Source organism: Jatropha curcas, chromosome 1 (assembly GCF_041381405.1).
Source record: "Jatropha curcas cultivar XTBG-Jc1 chromosome 1, XTBG_Jcur_1.0, whole genome shotgun sequence".
NCBI classification, from domain to species: Eukaryota; Viridiplantae; Streptophyta; class Magnoliopsida; order Malpighiales; family Euphorbiaceae; genus Jatropha; species Jatropha curcas.
The window spans coordinates 28858861-28876785 of NC_143151.1; the positions used below are offsets into that span (position 1 = coordinate 28858861).

The 17925-nt window shown below is 35.3% G+C and overlaps 5 protein-coding genes across 7 annotated transcripts; 2 read left to right on the forward strand and 3 right to left on the reverse strand.

The window, feature by feature from the left end:
- The first annotated feature begins 853 nt into the window (after positions 1 to 853).
- Positions 854 to 6203, forward strand: CARAB-AK-LYS (Aspartate kinase family protein). Of its 2 annotated transcripts, none has more exons than XM_012211951.4 (14): positions 854 to 1089; positions 1202 to 1702; positions 1834 to 1916; positions 2016 to 2056; positions 2213 to 2367; positions 2907 to 3056; positions 3185 to 3280; positions 3576 to 3692; positions 4392 to 4511; positions 4587 to 4679; positions 4772 to 4894; positions 5016 to 5132; positions 5581 to 5643; positions 5791 to 6203. In XM_012211951.4, the coding sequence occupies exons 2-14, from the start codon at positions 1289 to 1291 to the stop codon at positions 5887 to 5889; spliced, it is 1671 nt and encodes a 556-aa protein (XP_012067341.1). In that variant the 5' UTR covers positions 854 to 1089; positions 1202 to 1288; the 3' UTR covers positions 5890 to 6203. The 2 variants fall into 2 exon arrangements, with proteins under 2 accessions (XP_012067341.1, XP_012067342.1); XM_012211952.4 differs by having other exon boundaries at positions 855 to 1089; positions 4772 to 4888.
- A 1123-nt stretch (positions 6204 to 7326) lies between these two features.
- LOC105630204 (coiled-coil protein) lies at positions 7327 to 8085 on the forward strand. The gene has a single exon (XM_012211953.4). It carries the CDS (start codon positions 7352 to 7354, stop codon positions 7931 to 7933), a length of 582 nt encoding a protein of 193 aa, XP_012067343.1. The 5' UTR covers positions 7327 to 7351; the 3' UTR covers positions 7934 to 8085.
- Positions 8075 to 10858, reverse strand: LOC105630206 (Pentatricopeptide repeat (PPR) superfamily protein). 2 transcript variants are annotated; one of them, XM_037639966.2, is made up of 2 exons: positions 9066 to 10858; positions 8075 to 8981 (listed from the first exon to the last, which is right to left on the reverse strand). In XM_037639966.2, exons 1-2 carry the CDS (start codon positions 10633 to 10635, stop codon positions 8188 to 8190), a joined length of 2364 nt encoding a protein of 787 aa, XP_037495894.1. In that variant the 5' UTR covers positions 10636 to 10858; the 3' UTR covers positions 8075 to 8187. The 2 variants fall into 2 exon arrangements, with proteins under 2 accessions (XP_037495894.1, XP_012067344.1); XM_012211954.4 differs by having other exon boundaries at positions 8075 to 10858.
- Positions 10859 to 11404: 546 nt separating this feature from the next.
- Positions 11405 to 12317, reverse strand: CCL (CCR-like protein). Its single transcript, XM_012211955.4, has 3 exons — positions 12062 to 12317; positions 11758 to 11913; positions 11405 to 11649 (listed from the first exon to the last, which is right to left on the reverse strand). Exons 1-3 carry the CDS (start codon positions 12247 to 12249, stop codon positions 11574 to 11576), a joined length of 420 nt encoding a protein of 139 aa, XP_012067345.1. The 5' UTR covers positions 12250 to 12317; the 3' UTR covers positions 11405 to 11573.
- Positions 12318 to 13119: 802 nt separating this feature from the next.
- MGP2 (MALE GAMETOPHYTE DEFECTIVE 2) lies at positions 13120 to 17792 on the reverse strand. Its single transcript, XM_012211956.4, has 11 exons — positions 17566 to 17792; positions 17394 to 17470; positions 16965 to 17051; positions 16771 to 16848; positions 16600 to 16691; positions 16274 to 16475; positions 15836 to 15926; positions 15119 to 15177; positions 14629 to 14777; positions 14128 to 14209; positions 13120 to 14034 (listed from the first exon to the last, which is right to left on the reverse strand). Exons 1-11 carry the CDS (start codon positions 17681 to 17683, stop codon positions 13657 to 13659), a joined length of 1413 nt encoding a protein of 470 aa, XP_012067346.1. The 5' UTR covers positions 17684 to 17792; the 3' UTR covers positions 13120 to 13656.
- Positions 17793 to 17925: the final 133 nt, after the last annotated feature.

A 17925-nucleotide genomic window follows, 5' to 3' on the forward strand; every position in this document is an offset into this window, starting at 1 on the left:
GAGAAAGAAGAGTGAAATCACATAAATGGAAAAACAAAACCCTAATCAGTGAATCTAATAAAAGAGGGAAAAAGGAGAAGTTTTTTTCCATCAAGCCATGCTGAACAAGATATTTACACGTTGGGTTATTTCTAATCCATTAATGCTTGTCTCGGCTAAGTGAGATTCACGCACTCAACTAGTGTGGAAAGGTGCAATATTAGTGGAAAAAAAAAGAATTGAAGTGCATAATTGATTATTTGCAAAGATGAGAGTGTCGTTGGGTTAATTTTTTAAAATTCGGGTGTAAATTTATATATTTGGCCACCTAATATTTAATATTATTTTTCATTTATAACTAAATATAAATAAAATCATCGTAAAATTTATCAATTTTTGAAAATTTTATAGTAGTTATTTTCTTAGATTTATGAAGTTCAAATAAAATAATATTATTTAAATGCACATTAAAATATAATCCACTAGTATACGAAAAAATTTACAAAACCGTAGCTAATGCTTATTAAAAGGTTTACCAAACGCGTTGCAGCCAATTGTTAGGAAATAGAAATAAATCAGCACATCAGCGGTATGCTTCCATATATCGATGGCCATACACTGAACCGTAGAGACAGGAAGACATAGAGTGGTCCACGTCGGAAGCCCCTAAATCAATGCGCTCCTAGAAAATCTACACTCACATCTACACTAAATTCTCAATAATAACAACATATGTATTCACCGTTAGATCTCTACAAAAATGATCTTATGTACAAGTTTACCACCATAGTGGGCCACCCAATACTTCACAAACTCAAATCTTGACCGCCACCATAATCTTCAGGTCAGGAGAGGGAGAGAGTGTTTAAAAAGAAAACAGCATATGAAAAACAACAAATAGACACTGACGAGAAACCAAGTTTTTGCGTTCAAAAGAAGGCGCCGCCGCGTCAGTTCATTTCTTCGGTTTCTCTTCAAAGCCGCGGAAATAAACTATCCTTGAGTCTCTGAAGGAATTGCAGAAATCAAATAACCGTAAACTCTAAAACCGACATTCGCTAGAAGCTCAGTTTTGCATTTCCTTTTTCGCTTGGGAGCTCGGTCTCGAAGGTAATTACTTGTTCTTATTCTGTTATGGACGGAAAATGAATGCAAATTGGTGCTTGTTGTGGTTTTGATATATATATTTTTTTGACATGATTTGGTTATGGAAATTTTGCAGATCGAGTTCCTGAAAGTGAATCTATTGCTTTATTCGTCGAAATTTCTTTTTGAATTGAATTAGTAAGGTTAGTTTAGTTGATCTAAAATGGCAACTACCTTGCATTTTTGTGGTGGCAAAGTTGCTTATTCAGTTTTGCTAAAGAGACCATTGCATTGCCCAGCCTTGTTGTCACAGCAACGCCTTGATTTTGCGGACTCTGTGGCTAAGAGTTCTGGATTTTGTGCGAGAGTAAAATTTTCTTGTACGAGTAATAGACTTTTGAAAATTAGTTGTGAGAGACGAACTGTTGATGTCCTTGAAAGGAATAAAACTGAGTATTTTAGCGATGTTAGTACCGAACCTGATAAACAATTAACTTGTGTAATGAAATTTGGTGGCTCGTCCGTTGCATCTGCTGAGAGGATGAAAGAAGTTGCTGACCTTATACTTAGCTTCCCAAATGAGAGACCTGTCATTGTTCTATCAGCAATGGGAAAGACAACTAACAAACTTTTGCTGGTACACATCTGTTGTATTTTTTTTTATTCGTGTATTTCTTTTTTTTTTTTTTTTTTTTTTTTTTTTGAGGTTTTTTGTTGGTTTCATTCTGGAAAAGACTTTGTTTTCAACTTGTTCGATTTGATTATTAGGCTGGAGAAAGGGCTGTTTCCTGTGGTGTAACTAATGTAGAGACTATTGATGAACTGAGCTTCATCAAGGAATTGCACCTAAGGTCAGAGAATAATGATTTTTTTTCCCTTTATGTTTGTTTCAAGTCGTGATATTTTTGCAATTCATTGTATTCTCACTGTGCATCATGTTAACCTATCAGGACAGTAGATGAGCTGGAAGTAGACAAGTCAGTTATCGAACGTGAGTTTCTATTTTGCTTCCATTTTTGTTTGATAATTACAATTCACTTGGTTGTGGAGTAGTTTTGTTCAACTTCTCACATGCTTTTTAATAACTACTCGCTTGCACAATAACATTACCCAGTAATTTAGATCCAATGTATTATGTCCCTTGCAGCTCACCTAGAAGAACTGGAGCAACTTTTGAAGGGAGTTGCTATGATGAAAGAGCTGACTCCTCGAACAAGAGACTACTTGGTTTCATTTGGCGAATGCATGTCCACAAGGATATTTGCTGCGTATTTGAATAAAATTGGTGCAAAAGCCCGCCAAGTAAGTGATCTGTATTCTACTTTCTTTTTAGACTTTATCTTATTACAAAATAAATTGGTGTTGCTGCTTGTGAAATTTCTCATAGATTTCTTGCTCTGTCAATGTAATCTTTGTTCTATTTTTAATTTTTTCCAAATAACAACTGTAAATAACAAAAGAAATAACCTTAATGTCATGGATTACATTAAAAGAAGAATTTAAAGATACTTGACAATTTGGTGAACCGATAAGGTATCAGCACCCTGATTAAAAGTATGATAATAGAATTGGGATAACAGGAGCACTTGATCTATAAATTCTTGTCATGGCATATTCTGTATTGAACCATATACAGGGAGGCATACTTTCATCTCATGTTTAGAGACTAGAGTTTCAATGACACATTGTCTTCTAGGTGGAGAGCTGAAGATTAATGAGAGCATTAAATTAAACCTAAATGAGTGTTTTTTTTTTTTTTTTTGTGGTCAAATTTTGTTGTCATATTCCACAAATGCAATCCATGATGACGGTCAATAATAACGCACAATTTTTTTTTTCAGTACGATGCCTTCGATATTGGTTTTATCACCACAGATGACTTCACGAATGCAGACATTCTTGAAGCAACTTATCCAGCAGTTGCAAAGAGGCTATATGGGGATTGGATCAGTGATCCAGCAATTCCAATTGTTACTGGTTTCCTTGGGAAGGTCTCTCCACAGACTAAGTGCTTGGAAGTCTTGTTTGTGAAAATAATGAACTCTTTTAAATGGATAGTTTTGGGATTTCAGCTGATACTGTTAGTTATTTATTTATTTATGCCAATTTCAAATACTAGGGCTGGAGATCTTGTGCCATTACTACATTGGGCAGGGGTGGTAGTGATTTGACAGCCACAACAATTGGAAAAGCATTGAGTTTGCGAGAGATTCAGGTTTGTGGCTAATTGTGTCTGCAAAGCATGCGTGTTCACTTTCTTTTTTCTTCTACTTTTATTTTCCCTTCTTTTTCGGGAGCATTTTTGTTTGGGATTACACTCTATTTTTAATGATTTCATGAGCATATATTTTGTGACATCAACCATTAAGTGTTAACACAATAACTATTTTTCATGATAAGTGCTGCTGATGAATGGATTCAACAAAGTTGTAAAATGGTCTTGAATATATTTCTGCTTCTTTCATGTTCTTTTAGAAATTACACGAATTTAAGTTTGTAGTCCATTGCAGGTGTGGAAAGATGTTGACGGTGTTTTAACATGTGATCCTAATATATATCCAGCTGCGGAACCTGTGCCATACTTGACATTTGATGAGGCAGCTGAACTTGCATATTTTGGAGCACAGGTATCAAATCCTATGGCTTCTTCCTGGTTAAGCATGCAACTCCCTTATATTGAGTTTGGTTGCATTTTTTATTTATCGATTAAATCAATTTCTCTTCTACTACCAAATGATGAAACTCTGTCGTCTTCGTTTCTTTCTTTCTTTTTTTTTTTTATCCTTTTCTCCAAAACATAATTTTTATGGATGACTAGATGAGAGGTCTGAATTTCACAAGTAGTATCTTATACTCGTGCTTCTTAACATTGGAAATTCATGTGGGACTTTGTTTTTATTAGACTGCTAGTTTGCTTCTTAATCCATCATACCTGGTGCTACCAAGACTCCCATCCTATGATCAAGCAAGCAAAACACAATGAACATAAAAGGAAACCAAAGTTATCATAGAAGCAAAATCAAATACAGACCAGCAAGTTGACTTTCATCATTTCACCTGCTATAAATTACCTTATTCTTCCTGTTCTGTCTTGATGAAACAAGATTGAAATTCCTTCTCTCCCTCCATTTAATAATTGTTTTCCATCATCTTTGCAGAATCTAAATTAGGAATCTACATGTGATTCAATGCTTGTTTGAGGCGCTTCTAATTGTTTTTACTTGACATGGTTGTCGTGTAATCACTGTCTATTGACAAGAGATCCAAGTGATTCTGGCAACAAATTCGATGATTTATCCAACCTTGTTTTTTTGGCCATTTTGCAGGTCCTGCATCCACAATCCATGAGACCTGCTAGGGAAGGTGATATTCCTGTTAGGGTTAAGAATTCTTACAACCCAAATGCTCCAGGAACTCTCATAACGAGAGCAAGAGATATGAGAAAGGTTTGTACAAGAATCAGAAAAATGAGTTTCTTGTGGACAATTTCAAACAACTAAAATTGTTCATCCGAATTTCAGGCAGTACTAACTAGCATTGTTCTGAAACGGAATGTGACTATGTTGGATATTGTTAGCACTCGTATGCTTGGTCAATTTGGCTTTCTTGCCAAGGTAAGCAGGCTGAAATTGGATTTTATTCTTGTCCTCTGAAGCTTCAGCCATTGGTTTAGACCCCCATTGAATGACATCTTTTCTGCATGTAGGTATTCTCAATCTTTGAAGATCTGGGCATATCGGTTGATGTTGTAGCAACTAGTGAAGTTAGTATTTCCTTGACACTGGATCCATCAAAAGTTTGGAGCAGGGAACTCATTCAGCAGGCAAGCGTACGGAATCCTTTTTTGTTCTCATTCAGAATGCTCTTTACAGTTGCAGCGTCTTCTGCAGCAGGATTTTGTATTTTTTATTTCAGGATTGACATCCAATGTTTCCACCTTTCTTGTCCAGGAACTCGACCATGTTGTGGAAGAGCTAGAGAAGATTGCTGTAGTCAATCTCCTTCAGCATAGATCAATTATTTCTCTTATTGGGAATGTTCAGAGGTCATCATTGATATTGGAGAAGGTGCTCTATTATGATTGCTCACTGCTTAAAATTGTCATACTGACTAACTTGATCCTTAATATTTTTACATCAACACTTCATGAAACCTGATGTTTGATTGAAGAGATGTCAACCATAAGGTTAAACATTTTCCTAAGAATTTGATTTCTCTTATTTAATATGTCTCAACCGTCTCCAAAGCTTTGGAAAAGGGATGCACCTGTTATTTGATTAATTGATAGGTGAAAGGAATCAATTAAAGCATACAGTAATATGAAATTGCTTTTTGGCACGTTCATTTGTCTTTTTTATTTTACTGCTCATGATCATTCTAAAGGGAGGCTATTTGCATGGTACCTAGACAAAGGTATTAAGAAGCAGTTTTGACATCTTGCGATGTATTTTAGTGAACGGTTGGACATTTTCTTTTCGTTTTCCTCATCTATTTACTGGAATGTTGCTATGGCAGGTATTCAATGTTCTTCGAACCAATGGTGTCAATGTTCAGATGATATCGCAAGGTGCATCTAAGGTAGAGTTTTGTTTCCTTTGCATGTGTCTTTTTTAGTTCGTATTGCAGATTTTACATTTGCTATTTAGAATCCAACCACTGTATGCATGTGTGTGGATTCCCTTTTCCTCTGAAAAATGTTAATCACTTTTTGATTTTGCCAACCAGGTTAATATCTCATTAATTGTGAATGACGACGAAGCAGAGCAGTGTGTCAGATCACTCCACAAAACATTCTTTGAAACAGACATTTCTGAATTGGATTAAGTATGTCTGACTATAATTATGCCTCAACTTTATCAAATGATAAAGTGCTTGTTTTTCGAGCAATTTTTTCAAGTTTAAGGAATTCTCTCCCTCTTCCCAGATTAATGTAGCATTTAGCAAAAGTCATTGTATTTCGAGTAATTTGAAATTTTGGTTGTGAATTGTGATGTTTTAAGCTGAAACCGATGATTAAATGTTAAAGTTGTGTTGTAACAGTAGTGATACCTTTCTGGTTTTGCCTTTAAGATCCATCTGTTTAAAATTTTGTAAACATTGAGCACTCGAATGGATAGTCAAACAAATGCTTGAAAGAATGCGCTTGAAGGCTATAATGTGCTTCAGAAGATTGATGAATTATTTTATGTTTTGATCAATGATATAAATTATATGCCTTTTTTTTATTTTTTATATTAATACCTCAAAAGTTTTTATTTCTTTTTTGGTAGAATTCCTTTTCTTTTGAGGGGTTAACTGAATGCGCACTTGTAAAGAGAGGAAGGGAGCTAACCCATATTGATATTATATTTTTCAATACCTTCCAACCAAAAGTAGAATATACTAATGAATATTTGCACTTTCTTTGGGAAGGAAGAGAAAGAAAATAAAAATAGAAAATAATGAAATGTTAATATTTTCTTCCCTTAATTTCACTCATTTGTAGAAGGAGACGTACAAGGATAAGAAAGGAGAAATGAAAATAGATTATATTTTGTATTAAATAATGCAATTTTTTTCAATTTATTCACATTGTTTTTCTGATTTGGAGTGATTCTAATTTTATGGATCTAAGAATAAAATATGTGATGTTTTAATCACCATTTTTCAATAAAGAAATATCTTTTCCATTAATATTTTTCTCATATTTTTCATTTCTAAAAAATTAAAAAAAAAATCCCCCTTCTAGACAAGCCTCGAAGAGTTACATAGGAGAAATCAAATATTTTCCTCAATTTTTTAAGTTGTTTTTTTTTATCAGATTTTACAAAATAAAAATAAATTAACACGATTATCCTTTTGTGTAATTTCTTATACATGTTTTCAAAATACTATATAATTAGAAAATAAAAATATTTATTTTAAAAAGTTTCATACACTAAGGTGGGCATTATTTTCTGTTATAGTAGGTGTTTTCTAAAACCTCACAATGTCATTATTTCATATCCTTTCATAATGTATAAAAAGATAAGAATTATTCTACAGAAAATTTGAATATTACTTTGAGCTTTTTTATCAAATTTATATTTTTCTAAACAGTTTTTTTGTCATTATTATATTTCTGAGCAAATCAAATTTTGCTAAAAATTACTTTTGCAACTAAAAACAGAAGACCAATTCACAGCAGAGAACCCGAACTAATCACCCGAAACCCGAATCCATTCCCAGAATCCGCGACCCTAACTCCTATAAATAGTTAAATACCACCAAACACTCTGTTTAGGGTTTCTCAATCGAACTCGAAACAATGGCTTGCACTATCGATTTCCGATGCCTCGATGAAGGCTTCGGCGGCAAAACCTACAAGCGAAAACGTGAAGCCCAATCGCTTGCTGCGACTGGCGACGTCGACGGATCCATGGAGATTGACGGAGAAACACTTCCTCCAGCGGCAAAGAGATCAGCAGTAGCATCAATAGAGAATCCGGATAAACCAGTATTCGGGCAACCGACGTACGACGGCGTGATAGGTGGAAAAGTATCAGGTCGGAAGTGGAAGCAAGCAAGGAAACAAAGAGCGTCGGCGAAACTGGTGAGCATTAAGGGCACGACGTTCGAGGAGAGAGAGCGACAGAAGGAGATAAAGAGAGCGTATAGGGAAAGAATGAATGAGTTGAAGGACGAAATAAAAAGGAATAAGCAGGAGAAGAGGAAGCAGAGGGAGGAAAGAGAGAAGAAGAAACAGGAGAACATATTGAGGTCTGGAACAAAGTTGCAGAAGATTACAAATCCAAAAACACTGAAGAAAATTGCCAAGTCTAAGGATAGAAAGTTGCTGAAGGTTGTTCCAGATGATGTAGTCAATAGTAAAAATAAGAACAAGAAATAGAATTGGGAATTTGTTTTGCTTTCTGTTTGTGCTTTTCTGTAGCAAGAGAGTAAGATTCTGAAATTTTGGTGTTTTAATTGTATTGAGCCTTTATTGGGATTATCATTTTTGTTTCCAAGATCAATTGAAACTCATCAAGCATTTTGATATAAGTTGAGTTTCTATGTATTCTTGAATTGGGAAAATGATTACCCCTAAAAAATTTCTACTTTACAAGACAAGGGAAATAAAACTTAAATAAGTCTTCTAACCTACTACCAGTAATCCCTACAAGAGCAAATCCCATCTTTAAAATGATGAAACCTGCTTGAATCCCTAACTGTAATCTCTCTTCCGACAATTTTTGAGATAACCTTGATTGCAGCATGGCAGTCTGTGCAAGCTCGCAAGTTCTTCATCACCAGAATTGGTGATCCCTCTGGTGTACTGATAAGCGCAAAAGCAATTGCTAAGCGTTCGCTATGATATTTAAGGGACTCAACTTTAATATCCTCATCCTCATTGTGAAGAGCACAACTTGTATCAGGTACATATCCTTCCTTTTCCATTTGCTCCGATAAAATATCGATTTTTAGTATGATCTCCTTCATCTGCGGATGATTCTTATCATTTGCGCAGAATATGTGAACTTTATGTTTAATTTCAACCCAGCTATAGGCTGGAACCTTGGTAAGTCCACGCTCCCTCATCGCTTTCTTTACCTTCCCAACGCTTTCCCACTGACCTGCTTCTGCAAGGATGTTAGACATGGTAACATATGGGGCAGCATCCCTAAGCACCTCCATATTGAAGAGTTGTTCTGCTGCTCTCTTGGCCAAATCTTGGTTTTTATGAATCCTGCATGAGTTCAAAATTGATGACCACATAATCTCATCAGGATCAAATGGCATTTCAGCTATCAACTTCTCTGCTTTGTCGAATTTTCCGCTCCTGCATAAAACATCAACTATAGATGCATAGTGTTCCCTCTTTGGGACAAGTTTATAAACTTTAGTCATGGAATTAAAGTATCTTAATCCTTCTTCAACCAGTCCCCAGTGGCTGCAAGCTGTAAAAACACAAAGGAAGCTTACTGAATCTGGTTGGTAACCTAGCAGAACCATCTCCTCAAATAATTTAAGAGTGGCCTCACCATCCCCATTTGAAGCATAAGCTGATATCAGTGCATTCCAGGAAACCACATTCCTTTCAGGCATCTCTTTGAAAATTTGAATTGCATCTTTTAAAGATCCGCATTTGGCATACATATCGACAAGTGCACTTCCGGCATAAATACTTGACATAAACCCTGATCTGATTATGTAGGAATGTAGCTGTTTCCCCAATGAAATTGAAGCCAAATTTGCAGAGGCCTTTAAGACGCTAGCAAAAGTAGCCTGGTCAGCAGTTACATTATCCCTACGCATCTCACTGAACAATTTTAGACTTTCTTCAAAATGTCCATTTTGAACGTTAGCAGAAATCATAGCTGTCCATGGAACCGTGCATCTACTGCTCAGTTTCACAAATATCCTTTCAGCCTCCTCAGGTCTTCTACATTTCGCATACATGTCAACCAAGGCATTTGCTACAAGAACCTCTGAATCAGCTGTGGTCACGATGGCTTGGGAATGGAGTTGCCGGCCCATTTGCAAGTCTAACATATTTGCTGCTAAACTCAACATGGTTGCAAAAGGGAAATTCCTCCTATCATATTTTGTAAACTGTAGCTTCCGGAAAAGATTAATAGATTCTTTGATTAGTCCAGTCCAAGCATAAGCTGTGATCATCATATTATAAGAAACACCATCTAATTCTGGCATCTTATAAAAAAGTTTCCTAGCTTCAACTAGACAATCATGCTTTGAGTAGAAATCAAGCAAGGCATTCCCCACAAACACATTCCATATAAGAGTGGTCTTCACAGCATAACCATGGATTTGTTGCCCAAATGCTATATCATCCAACCCAATACCAGCATATAAAACAGCTTGGAAAGTAAAATCTGAAGTCTCAAATCCCAAATCTCGCATCTCCATGAAAAGCTTTATTGCTTCTTTGTTAAACCCTTCATTTGCATATCCTGCGATCAATGCATTATAAGTAACGGAATCCCTTTGAGGCATTTCCTTATATAACTGACTAGCTAAATCTACACAATGCATTTTGCAGTAAGAATCAATCAATGAATTGCAAATAATAACTGCTGAATCATGTCCCAATTTAACGACATGGGAATGAACTTGAAATAATCCTTTTATCATTTTGGGGTCATTGCATCCTGATAAAAGAGTTACAAATGTCACATAATCAGGCTTCGTCCCACTCCTACACATGCGAACAAAAAGCTTAAACGCTTCTATAAATTGATCACTCTTCGAGTACCCGCCAATCAAAAGTGTATACGTCACAGCATTACGTTCCACCATGCTATCAAAAATTTCTTTAGCTATAGAGAGTTTTCCTTCTTTCAAGTAGCCCGAAATCATCACGTTTGATGAAATGGTGTTTCTATAAGGCATTTGATCGAACAGTTCGCGTGCTTCAGATAACTGGCCAGTCTGAACAAGATCCATGATCTGGTAATTGGAGCGAGATGTGCTTGGATCGAAACCCGTTTTAACAATACGAGCATCGATGCAGGTTTTGACATTTGGGTATGAATTTTTCGCTGCCAGAGAAGAAAGGTTTTTAAGTGGAATTTTTCTGTGTAATAACTTCATATGAAAATGGATACCGTTCCGACTTACGCGCGCTGAAGCAACCGATTAAATGAAACTTGAATAGAGCCTCTAAAATATGTAAAATAAGCACAAAGCTGCCAATTACAAGGTATTTATCCATTGCTTGAATTAAGAAATTTAACTTAAATTATCATGTATAAAACACATTAATTAAGGTTGCTGATTTTCCGATAATACATAAGTATATTTTTATCCTGAATTTTCAATCTAAGATAAGTTTCATAAAATTTATGATATTTAAGTATTACTTATTCTTATAGTCATTAACTCATTATACTGCTTGAATAGTGTAAAACCCAAGTAAAATATTATGCCAATAGCAATCGAAAGAGAGACTTTTCTTCTGGCATAAATAAAACTCCAACCAAGTCCCTAAAGAATGAGCAAGAAGCACATGACTACCAACTATACATTATTTGTCCATCAATTAGCTTAAATTATCATTTTTAAGTTTTTATAAATTTTAGTTTAAGTAGCTGATTTTTTCGTCTTTTTTTTTTTTTTTCTTGGAAATATATAGTCTTGTAGAATATATTTAATCTAGGTTTAAATAATTTTTATGAAACTTAAGTATTACCTTTCCTCTAATCAATTCTTTTTTTGTCTTTTCTTTTCTAGGCTTTAGAATGTCTCCTCATCATATACTCTTATTTCAATAACCCAGAACGTAAATATATATAGTTTTCCTTTTTTTTTTTTTTTTTTTTGGCGGGGTTTTATTCCCTTCATGCTATCTGCATAATATATATAAATTCCCAAAGTTAAATATGTATATTAATGGCAAATTATTATGCAATTACAGTACATAACCCAGTATTAATACTGGTAGGAAATATATACATTAAAAAAGAAAAAAAAAAAAAGAAAGAAAAAAGGTCCTTAATTAGTATATCTGGACATGTATTGTCTCTCTTCCTCTAGTAGACACCTTTCTGATACTCAAATCCACAGAATTCTCCCCCAAGATCATCACAAGCCTCTCCAACAAAAACCCTACACAAAGAGATCATCTTCAGGACTGTCAAATTCTGATTAGAGCTTAATTACGCAAAAATTTCAAAAAGTTAAGGTATTTAATTATCTGGGTTATGAAGGCATTACGTCTTGGCGTCATTGTAGTCAAGATACTCTCTTTCAATAGGCTCTGAGGCAATTCCAGCTTCATTTCTGGCCTCCCTTTCCAGCTTTACTTCAGGATATATGTCTGCCAAACAGGCTTCTCCACCGATAGTTTCACATGCCTCTGCTGGAAACACACTGTTCATCAAACAAATGCTAGTTAATTACTAAATAAACGTTGTGATGAACTTAACCATATGATCAGAGCCCAGCACTTAACATTGTAATAAAACCCAGTTTCTAAAAATCATTTAAGAATCATATAAAGGAGAAGTAAATGGCTTACGAGAGGGTAGAGCTATAATCAACCGTGGATGGTTCATATTCTACAGTAGCAGTAGCTGCTTTGATTGCAGAGCTACGGGGAGCAATTGATGAAACACCGAATTTTGGCGGAGAAAAGGTTACCTGTGAGAGATTCTTTGAGGGTTTTAAAGGGACAACAGGAGGTGCAATTGTTAGAGCTGCCTGCATCTTGATAATAATGTTGTTGTGAAGATGTGTGTGATAATCAATGGATGATTCAAAGATACTAAAGAAAGACTTCTAATTTATAGGATAAGTACAGAGATAAGATATTTGTGCAATTTTTTTGGATAAGGTTCCTGTTTGCTGTTCTGAAGGTTAGTGAGAGATGGAGAAACTTTAGGTGGTTCCTGTCACCTTGGAGATATTTTATTTCAAAAAATCTTTTAGATATTATCTTTCATAATGTTATAATTAATGTTTGTATTTACTAATGGGATTGCATAAATTCCAATGAGCCTACCTGCAATTTTCTTCATAAATTGATAGCAGGTCTACCTATCGGTCTTTGTGAATGGGACATGATTTTGTGTTAGCCTAGTACATATCAGCTTCTTAGCTCTTATCCATCAGTAACCAGGGTTAAAACTCCAAGATTGTGGAATTATGAGTTCAACCTCAGTTATAGCATACTTGACCAAAAAAGTGAACCTTTTTTTTTTGTTTTTTTTTTTTAAAAAAAAAAATTGAGATTCACAGTTTATTTGGTTCTGAAAATAATAATAATAATAATAACCATCATAAAATAAGACCTGTTTCCTGCAGCTTTCTATCCATAATCAGTCTTGTTAGAGGAAAATATGTTTTTCCCTGAAGGATTTATTTTCAATTTCCAAACACAATATTTACTAATACATAGATTGGAAACAAAATAAACCTAACATCATCAACTTGATTGTTGAGCAATAACAATGCAACATGACAACATTTCATTGTGTGACAATGTTCAATATTTTCCAATATATAAATTAAATAAGATAAAATGTGTAGCTCCACATGAAAAAATATTCTATATGAACCATCGAGCCCCCCAACAACTGAAGATGAATCTTTCTTTAAAATCTCTTAAATGTCAAAATCGATTTAAGCAGGATACATGTCAAACCCTCAGAATCAGTGTATAAACAAAGCATGACAAACACTCACAACCGCAGTTTCTATTATCAATAGCCCTTTTTGCTGCTATAATTCCTTAGAAGAATTCCGAGAAAGCAAGAAGGCTTTGTACATTGAATTAGCAGACAATGTCTCCTTTGCACGAAGTTGAAAATCCTATGGTTCCACCATTTCCAAGCAGATTCAGTAATGTGGTACAGAGGTTTGTATTACTTGCTATGTTTCCTTTGCATTGCCACAATGGGTCCCAAATTTCAAGAATTTCATTAGGAACACTTGATATACATTTAATCACTTCGCTTAAGTGATCAAACAATAGAAGCAAAATGGCAAGTTAACAGATTCATCATCCAAGAGGCCCATCTAATGGATCCACGTCAAAATAATAGCAACCAGCAGAAGTCTGCCAGCTCTCAACCAGTTGAATCACAAAATGCAAGATTAGTGCAAAGCTTATGTTCATGCTTCTGATCTTGAGGAGTGCCTAACGCATACCAGATCATCCAATTTATTGCCATCCATTTTGTAGAGAGAGACGCCTTCCATCTGGGAATAATGATCACGTGCTTCCTTTCTTAGACTTTCAAACGGCATGACCTCCCATTTATTGTAATTTGAGTTCTTCCTGACATCACTCATGTCTGAAGATCCTGAGATGGGCCCACTGCTGTTAGGGTCTACATTGCCCCACACCTTACAACTTCCAAACTGTCCCAACCCACTACCCCTTTTCAAGCGCAAGGCAGCAGCATGAGCTCTGCTTATCAATTGTCGACTGGGCACATCTGACCAGTCTTGTTTTCTCTGGCTTCTCATGGGAGAATGAATCCTAATAACCTGAAACATACAAATCATAAAACACAATCAAGACACATAACTTAGCATAAATATTGCATAATCATTTTGCAGTAGAAGGAAATATTGTCATACACCAAGGCACTCTAGGAGTTGATAATATGCACGTCCTTGAAGTGGATTGTGCCCCTTCCTTGGCGTAGAGAAGTATCGTGTCCTACAAGATATATCACAACACTAATTAGCCAAAGATGGGGATAAAAGGCAGCACCATGTATCTCATCTGTACAAAAGAAAACTTGAAGATGATTGAGAAGAATGACTATGAAAATCATATAGCTCTGAAGGTGACTGTGACATATTTGACATGTTGTATGTGTATGGTAAGGAAAGAAAAAGAAAAATACAAGAGAACATTTCTGATGAAAATTTCAAATTCAAATTACATATATAGATATTCTAAATCCCATGTTCACACTCACTTCTAAGAAACATCTTAGATGACAAATGGCAAGACATGAGACCTCAATTATTATATGAACACAATATTTAGACACAACCACAAGAATATATGTAAATTAATGATTTAAGAACTAATTAGCAAAAGTAAATGAATAACTTGAAGATTAAATTTACCATTCAGTATAGCCAGGATCAACTGTAAATCCATAAATGTCAACAATGTCACACATTGAAAGCGCTAGCTCAATAGATTTCATTCCAGTTCCCTTGGCACCTCTGCGTAGCACAATTCCTTGGAACAGATAAACAGGGTTTGGAATACTCTGCAATACCGATGTTGTTTAGTGTTAAATGCAACAAAAGCAGGTTTGGTTATCTGATCAAAATACAAAGGAAATAAATAATAATTTCCCTGGCCAAGGTACCTACTACGAGAACTGAAAGAATGATGTTCCGAAAAAATGGAAGCAAGGTAATACCTATTATATGGAATAAAGCAAGCCATTCTATAGTTTCTTTAGGCGATGCATGTAATTTTATTTGGGACAAATGGCCAACAATTATTTAGCAGCCCAGCATGACTGCTGACATAATAACAAACAGTTTACTTCACTTAACCCATCTATGTAAAGAGAAAAGAAAAGTTGGCATTTTAGAGTGATACCTTTATCATTGCATTAAAATCTCTGTGAGTCACACTTTTGATTATAAGTACCTCATCAGCTGCAGCAGAAAAAGCTCATTCTCATTGCTTTTGAACTTAGGAATAAAACTAAAATAGCCAAGCATCTTTGTTAAGCAGGCAACACAAATTAGAAAATAAATACTTAGGAGAACAGATAAGTGGGAATCAGCAGAGAGTTGGTCAACTAAAAGATTTAAACTAAAACTAGAAGTTGATCAACCTCCTCCTTTTGTGTTTTTGACCACTCAGAATCCCAAATGGGAAAAAGAAAAGAAAAAAAGAAGAAATCCCTCTATGTCATCCTAGTAATGAAGGAAAAAGACTTAAGCCTGTTCTTGAAGATGCATTATTGCTACAGAATTATTAGCTCTAACTAGACCCTTCCCTTCTCAAACCATATTTGAATGTTTAAGAACAAAGGTTTTCAATTGAGATATAGGAGTAGCATAATGAGATTAAGCTCAGGCATTTGATATCTCACGATATACTGGAAAGAAACAACAAATCAACAATAGTCAGAAAGACATCAGCTGGTACTTTACTGAGATTCAACTTCAAAATAAATGTACTCATCGTTTTTCAGTTCTTAAAACATGAGAAGCACTATAATCAAACTAAGCCTGGCAGATTTTCGTTATTTGAAAAAGAATATCGAGATGACAGTCTCAATTGCAGTGTCAACAAGATCAAACTTACTAGATCCATTTAGAATCGTCACCATGTTACGAGCAGCACCCCGAACTACAAGGCGGAAATCCCTCTTCAGTCCAACATGCTTGGCATATTTCTACACAATACATGAAAAGGAAAGATAAGCACTTGCATAAAATTACTTTGCTACAGTTACCAAAAGAAAGAAGCACAGAAAACCACAATGTTAGCTGACGACATGATGAAATAAGAATTCAATTCAGAAATCCTAACAAAAAACGGAACAAGATTACAAAAGGATAATACTAACGAAGTCATTCAATCCTTGTGCCCCAGTCCCCTCCACCCAAACAACAGCAAGTAGAAAAAATAGTGGTGGAGTATTAACATGTGGTTTGATCATGATGAGGCCACAGGAGGCTTGTAAAAGCAATAATTCACACTCACGTTTTAATGATTTGGTTCCACTGTTTTCCAGTTTACCTCATTAACTGGAGCCTCATTGTCTCGTATAACAGCATCATGACTATCAATCTCTTTCCCGAACTCTGTCTTTAGGAGATCTCCTGAATTACCAACAACTGCACAAGTCTGAAATTGCCGTGGTCGAAACGGAGGTTTTGCTGGAAGAATCAAATTAAGGTGTTCCTCACAAAGAGTTCGATTATAGCATTTATCATCTCCCCTGAAACCAAAAGAAATGCATATAACTTTATCTGGCAGTCAAAGTCATAGAAGTTGGAAAAAGAAAAAGATACGTAAGGAATTGCATGAAAAAATAACAAGAGAAGGTGCCACAAACATCATACAATTGCGCGATCCTTTTTGCTGCATAATCCAACCACCCATCTGGACGAGCATCAAGGTATTCTCTTGTCAGCACTGTAGTCATGTTACGGTACTGCATTTCTAAAGACATTAGAATGCATCATTTTCAGTAAGGGTCACTGCCAAAAAAATGGGAAATATAAAGCACCAACCTGTTCCCACAATAGAATTGCATCACAAACATCATAATGATACTCCAAAGGCTCATAAATTTTAAATTGCGCATTGTACTGAGATTAAAAGAAAGAGAATAATCAGCTCTTCCCCACCTTCCAAAAATAATTTCAGAAAATAAGGCACTCTTTATATATGACTGAAAGAGAGAGAGAGAGAGAGAGAAACATACCCAGGTGCTGTTAGTCCCTTCAGGAAACTTAAGAGTTAACTTGCAATGGTCAACAATATGTGCCGTCAGACCAAGCCCTCTGTTTGCCTACATTTTATCTTGAAGCTATTAGCACAGCAATTTATATAAAGAAGACACATAACAACTACTTTATATTCTATCAGCTAACGCAATCAATCCCCTCATAAAGCTTGAAACCTCCAATTTCACATACTATTTTAGATTTAGATAAACTCTAAAAGCAGCAATATTCAATCTCATAACCATTAATATATATATATATATATATTCCAAATATCAGACGCGTCGAAAAGCCATTTCAATACAATTAAACTATGACAGAGATGTAGATCTGAGACGTAATAGGAGATACTATTATATAAGTACGTAATTTAGTAAAAATGGGATGGAATCGAAATGCTAACTTACCACGCATTGCTGAACAGAGAACTGGAATTCAGATAAAGTATGGATTTCTTCTTTGTTAAGATCTGAGTTTCGATTACCTGAAAAATCAGAGATCAAAAGGTGCAATTAAATTAGGATTTATATGAAATTAGAAAAGAAAGTGGAAATGAAGCTAAAGAAAAGCAAAGAAAACCTGCAAAAAAAGAGGACTGGATAGCAAAAACGATGATAGAGAAAAAAGCGGCAACGCATAGAAGGTGAAGAACAGCAGCTGGTCTTCTACTATTATTGCTGTTCTTGTAAGGTCTCATTTTCACTTGCAGTCACTGAAACAGAGACTTGCAGAGCAAAATAAGTTAGCTTCTTTCATTTATTTTTGTCTGGAAGACACCCATGACAGCCAGGCTGCCATTGAACACTAGAGTCGAGAGCAAGGTAAAGAAAACGACGTTGTTTTTGTCTAGCGAGAATAAAACGCACCGGTTTAGCTAAGGTCCAGAATGTACGAAACAACGGGGTACAATTGTCAATTTTCTCTTGGCCAAATGCTAGT

Coding starts and splice junctions, on each gene's coding strand:
- CARAB-AK-LYS (XM_012211951.4), top strand. CDS start 1,289: ATGGCAACTACCTTGCATTTTTGTGGTGGCAAAGTTGCTTATTCAGTT. Junction 1,703..1,833: donor CAACTAACAAACTTTTGCTG/GTACACATCTGT, acceptor TTTGATTATTAG/GCTGGAGAAAGGGCTGTTTC. Junction 4,895..5,015: donor AACTCATTCAGCAGGCAAGC/GTACGGAATCCT, acceptor TTTCTTGTCCAG/GAACTCGACCATGTTGTGGA.
- CCL (XM_012211955.4), bottom strand. CDS start 12,249: ATGCAGGCAGCTCTAACAATTGCACCTCCTGTTGTCCCTTTAAAACCC. Junction 11,914..12,061: donor GATTATAGCTCTACCCTCTC/GTAAGCCATTTA, acceptor TTTGATGAACAG/TGTGTTTCCAGCAGAGGCAT. Junction 11,650..11,757: donor GACTACAATGACGCCAAGAC/GTAATGCCTTCA, acceptor CTCTTTGTGTAG/GGTTTTTGTTGGAGAGGCTT.
- LOC105630206 (XM_012211954.4), bottom strand. CDS start 10,635: ATGAAGTTATTACACAGAAAAATTCCACTTAAAAACCTTTCTTCTCTG.
- LOC105630204 (XM_012211953.4), top strand. CDS start 7,352: ATGGCTTGCACTATCGATTTCCGATGCCTCGATGAAGGCTTCGGCGGC.
- MGP2 (XM_012211956.4), bottom strand. CDS start 17,683: ATGAGACCTTACAAGAACAGCAATAATAGTAGAAGACCAGCTGCTGTT. Junction 15,927..16,273: donor ATGAGGCTCCAGTTAATGAG/GTAAACTGGAAA, acceptor TGTATTGTGTAG/AAATATGCCAAGCATGTTGG. Junction 14,778..15,118: donor ATTTTAATGCAATGATAAAG/GTATCACTCTAA, acceptor TCGGTATTGCAG/AGTATTCCAAACCCTGTTTA.